We start from the raw sequence: 5,555 nt of genomic DNA, 5'->3' as shown, positions 1-5,555 counted from the left end.
GATACTGACTAATAATCATTAAATGTTAAGGATATACGTACAATATTTCACGAGTACGTTACGAAGTGGTTTCTTATAGAATCATAGCTTATTAAGTTAGAAAAATCTTTAATTCGTATACATTTTGATTAAAAATAAACATTTATCGTATCATTAATTTTAGATAATCATTCTAATAATAATTGTCTTAAATATGACATCACAAAATAAAAATAGTTTTAATGCACAATGTAGATCGATCGTAATAATTTATACTACATAACTACCTAAATTATTACCTAATTATGAATTAAAAAAAATAATAACACATGCGTTATTTAAAGTTATTTAGATCGAAATAACATCAATTATCACGTATTAGTTACATGATTACTATGTTCGCTTAATATACATGTATAATTAAAAATATATTTAAATTCATATTTTATATGAATAAAATCTTATTTAAGATTTTTAATTAACGTGGTTATTTTTATTATTAAAGTTATTATTTTCGGGATATTTACTATGTTTCTTATTTATTTTTTCACGAGTCTCGTGAACAAGACATTCGTAGATAATGTCGAAATGTCGAGCTCCACCGAATAAAAATAAAACAACATGGTAAATATCACGAAATTAATAACTTTATACATAGAATCTTATTTATTTATTATGGTCGTTGAAACGCTGGTGGCTCTAATTCCTTTTCAAGTTTCGTACAAATCAACGGTTGCAACTGGTAACCCTTCAAATCGCTCAGGAATTCGTGAATGGGTTCAAGACGTTCCATGGAAACACCCTGGAATATAAAAAAAATTATTTGAAATTCATATTGTATTGAAAGACTAAGTAGTGTCTGACACTCTAAAACTTATATGGAAAAAATATCTGTCGTTGATTGAGTAGAAAACTTATTAGGTTGTAGATCCTGAGATCTTGGCCTCATATTATCAGTTGAGGCAATAAAAAGTTATCGAATTTTTTTTTTTTTATCAAAAAGTTGTCAGTTGTTCGATATTCAAAATTTGGTTTGTAAACAATTCTGAGCATGGATCAATAGCTCGATTTTTGACTTAAACTTTAAATTTTAAATATTCCATTTTTAAAACTATTTCAGTACTAGATAAAATAGGTTATTACAACAAAATGATATGAAAAGCTTTCTCCTTTGAAGAGATTTTACTTGACATACCAAAATTTATTATAACACCATGAAACTCTATTCATATGCCTCAAGAATGTCATATATAAAATCATATGAGTACTTATACTAAGCTGGGTAAATACGTATAATATAGAAGCATATTCATATGAAACTCACTTCCTCCCGTCGGTAAATTACGGCAGATATCAATTTCCCCCACATGATCTGTACCAAGTAGGGACCGGCACCATCATTAGTGTCCATAAGGTGAAGCTGCATGTACGTCACCAAGTTTTCTGCATCAGCTGTAATGGTTAAATATATAATGTAAAAAAAACACTATAATTATTATACATAGTATAAAACAAAGTCTCTTACCGCTATATGTCCCTTTAAATAGATTAAATCTTTAAAATTTAAACGCAAACGGATTTTGGTATGGTTTTTTTTTTTCATAGATAGAGTGACTCGAGAGGAAGGTTTTTGTTCATAACACATGGACTGTATACTAAAGTAACACTGATAATTTTAGAAGTTTCTAATGTGATGTCCTAAATAAATAAACTCTGTAGTATTAGTATTAATATTGCACCCGTGCGAAGTCGGTGCGCGTTGCTAGTAATTATTAAAAATAATATTAAGTACCTTATTGCAAAATATACCCATAACATGATATTAACAAATAATGGTACAAAAGCGTGTGTAAATTCAGCTATCTTTTAAAATAATTGAAACTGATAATAAAGAAACTAATTTGTATTTCAAATGACAAACACTTATACATTATAAAAGATAGGATGAATTAATTAATTAAACATTATTATTTATTTATATTTTTTTAATTTTGCTTAAATTTAAATAAAGCATGCATATTGATATATCCTTTTTTGGGTCATTTTGGACATCCTACTATCTCAGATTCCATCGCTGACACCTACTCTGTACATAAGTTATATGTATTTTCATTGCAGTAGCAAACTGTCTCTCACAGAACAACGGAAAGAGGTAAGATAAGTGCAAGTATAAGAGGGATGATAACTTTGTCACGACGTTTACATAGACATTTGTCTATGGGCTGTGTTGACTAATTACCATCAGGTAGCCCATATGTCAGCCTGTCTACCTATGACATATAAAATGCCTGTTTATAATGCTTAGCCATTGAAGGCTTTCGGTTATAATTAATTCATTGTACTGAATAGAATTAATGAGCAGCCCAGAGTAAAGACGTTTGAAATTATAATCTCCAGGAAGTAAGTAAAACCATTCATCGTGTGTTCACTGCAATTTTGTAGGATTTCCATTACATCAGACAATTTTGAAAAATTATAATATCATGAATGTCTCCTAATGCAATTTCTATTTGTGCTCTATAATGACTTTTACACCAGTCCTCATCGTCACGAGGTGTATGTACACTTACCAAGACTTGTTTTGTTAGTTTCTAAAGAGAAAAGCTGGCGGAAGCAACCGTTGATGCCAGTGATAGCTCTAGACCATATATCGAAAGGTTTTTCGGAATGATATCGCTGTCGAACAATAGTGCCTTTGATTTTTTGAATCATCTCTTGACTAGGCGTGTCCACTTTTCTGCTTATAAGCCATCTGAGACCGGCCTAAGAATGAAAATAATGCATTGTTAATAGGTATCAACAAATTGTTTTAAATATATTCACAGTGTCTGTGGTTTTTGTTAATGCGTAAGTTAAGCGTTTTTATTTATAGGCATTGTTATATCCAGGTCATAGTTAGTGCTAAATACATATATTTTTAAACTGACTAAAATAATTACCGTCTGTTAGCTTATTCAAGTAAAATACATGGATTTTTTATTTCGAAAATTTGTGATCAAAATTGAAGTTCAAACGTTAAATATAAATCATTTGTATTGTTGTATTCTGGTTCAAAAGAAAACAACGAACATAAAATGTTAGTTCCCAAGGTATCATGCTTTGGCGATGGACTTATTACAGCGCAAACATCTAGCTGATGATGACCACATACCATCAAGTGGCCCATTTATCTGTCCACCTCCAAATATAATGAAATTAAAATCTTGATGTTCCTAGATACCGTTAAAGATTTATCCACCACTAACGCTACATCATTATGAATTGGTGTGCGAAAAAAATAAAAGATTTATACTTTATAAACATTAAAATATTAATATTATTGTCATACTAAATTAAAGTATAAGATATTTAAAAAAAACCTTTTATCAAGACATATCTCTACATGTGGTTCCATAGTGTATGAGATTCGTCAAAACTAAATAAACTAGCTTAAACTTGTTAACTCTACAAGCCATTGAAAAACTCTTAGCTTTTGGATTGTATCTGCTTGATAGTATTTTGCACTGCCGTCCGAATTCATGCTTATAGAAACTATCGTGTTCCAATTTAAGCCAATCTCTCTCAAGCTATTGGTTCTCAGCCTTTCCCATTATCAATAAGTCGTGATGGCTACAGAAAAATAGGCCGTAATGCTGATTTTTTAAGCATATACTCATTAATTACTTTGGCTATAGAAAATAATACTCGTGCCTCTGTTGAATTTGAAGAACTTTCTAATGTAATGAATAATTATTGTCACTGACTTGAATACAATCATATAATAATTCTTGTTGATTTTTCTAAAGATAAAACTTCTAAAGGTAGCACTTAGCGGGCAGTCCGAATCAATCAAGATGTTCGCAAGCAGAGCAAGTGATCAAGTGACAATTCGCAAATTACTAATTCAATAAAGGATTCCTAATACATAATACCAGAGACACGTTTAAAATCTGGAATACGGGGTTATTTGTATATTATTTTCTATACTATAATACTGAATACAAACATCTACTTAATTATTGTTTATTGGAATGTTCTCTTGCATACATTTGTATTTGTATACATTTTTTATAAAAGTACGATATACATAAATTTGTGAGTGATTTTATTATTTTGGAAATAAAAGGGAACTGCCACGAATGAGAAGGCATTTGAGGTATGCAATTCACTACGCTTACCGCTGACTCCAAGTAAGTCAAATAAATGTAAGAAAAGTGCTGTCATTTTTAATAATAATATACATACATACGAATAAATATATGAATAAATATTTAAATAAACATTATTAAGGGTACAAACAGCTCAGAATAATGGTTAGCATTTAAATATAATACTTAAATATACTTATATAAAGTAGCACTTAAATTGCATGCCTTTAAAAATTCGTTTTTTTTCAAGTCCAATAACGTGTCTAAGGTTAAAGCCATACATACCCAAAATTAACACGTAGGTGTTATATAACATACAAGTGAGTTATCTTACCTATGTGATATTAACGCAAGCGTGCAGATCACACAAACGGGGTCACTATATATATAAAAACTCCTACCTCATCTGTTTCACTCACATCCATTTTATAACATGAGATCCTTCTTAATTTCGGGAAACCTCTGTTCGGGATGAGAGCCACGACGTACCAAGTACCCAAAACCTTTTGCATGTCAAAGTTTGCTTGGTGTCCGTAGCATGGTTTCGTTTTGTCGATCTCTCCATTGGTTAGAGCACTCGCGAAATATAGGATGAAAAATAATTTAATATATGAAGTCATGGTTCATGAACGTGCACGCAAGAAGTGGACGGGTGAGTTTACCAATCAGTGACATACTCAATGTAGAGCTTAAAACGAATAGAATTGGCAGAACGAAATTAACGCGTTTGTAGTTACAAGCATGGTGATTTTAAGTTGAGATACGTTTTAATGTATTTGGTTATTAATAAGTCAAGAAGGTGTCAATATTTCGGAATGTTTTATTATTTTAGCATGAGTAACTGTAACAAATTGTTACGACATATTTATCAAGAGAGTTTGAAAGCTTGTTTGCAAAAGGATCTAAAGTGGAATTTTATTTTAGTTTAATTGAAAAATAGGAAGAAAATACATTTTTTACAAACTTTTCAATTATAATTCTGTGCAATGTTTTTTTATGCAAATACGAGATTTTATTAAAATTAATTAATTACGTAATTTTATCACGTCCTCTCTAAATATTTTAAAGCGTGGGTTGTAGATTGAAGTACAAAATTAGGTGTGATGCGAGTAGTTTCGTGAATAGAATAATCGCCTCTTTGAAAACTGGATCCGCACACTCCAATTTGTCTGCATATTGACATACATTCATTTATTACACTAGAGTTATATGCTATACTATACTTTATACCATCTATATATAAATATAAATTTAATTTTGTCTAAAAAGTATTATCCCTAATATGATTTACAACTAAACAGAAGCCTTCTGCTAAGACGAAGGTTTGACATCTACTTAAGCCACCCAATTAAGTTACATAGCTCAGAAAAATCTCCAACGATTTGATATAACATACAAATTATAAACTTTAATTTAATACAACAAACTTAATTGGTAAGATTAATCAAT

At 30.1% G+C, this 5,555-nt stretch overlaps 1 protein-coding gene across 2 annotated transcripts; it reads right to left on the bottom strand.

Annotated features, from left to right (window-relative positions):
• Positions 1-491: 491 nt before the first annotated feature.
• On the bottom strand, positions 492-4,761 carry LOC124538902. 2 transcript variants are annotated; one of them, XM_047116157.1, is made up of 4 exons: positions 4,508-4,761; positions 2,550-2,742; positions 1,304-1,431; positions 492-781 (listed from the first exon to the last, which is right to left on the bottom strand). In XM_047116157.1, exons 1-4 carry the CDS (start codon positions 4,724-4,726, stop codon positions 653-655), a joined length of 669 nt encoding a protein of 222 aa, XP_046972113.1. In that variant the 5' UTR covers positions 4,727-4,761; the 3' UTR covers positions 492-652. The 2 variants fall into 2 exon arrangements, with proteins under 2 accessions (XP_046972113.1, XP_046972114.1); XM_047116158.1 differs by having other exon boundaries at positions 4,526-4,752.
• Positions 4,762-5,555: the final 794 nt, after the last annotated feature.

The sequence above is a fragment of the Vanessa cardui genome, chromosome 21, assembly GCF_905220365.1.
Source record: "Vanessa cardui chromosome 21, ilVanCard2.1, whole genome shotgun sequence".
Classification (NCBI taxonomy): domain Eukaryota; kingdom Metazoa; phylum Arthropoda; class Insecta; order Lepidoptera; family Nymphalidae; genus Vanessa; species Vanessa cardui.
Note: the sequence above shows the minus strand (reverse complement) of the source record. Positions and strands in the feature narration are given on the sequence as shown.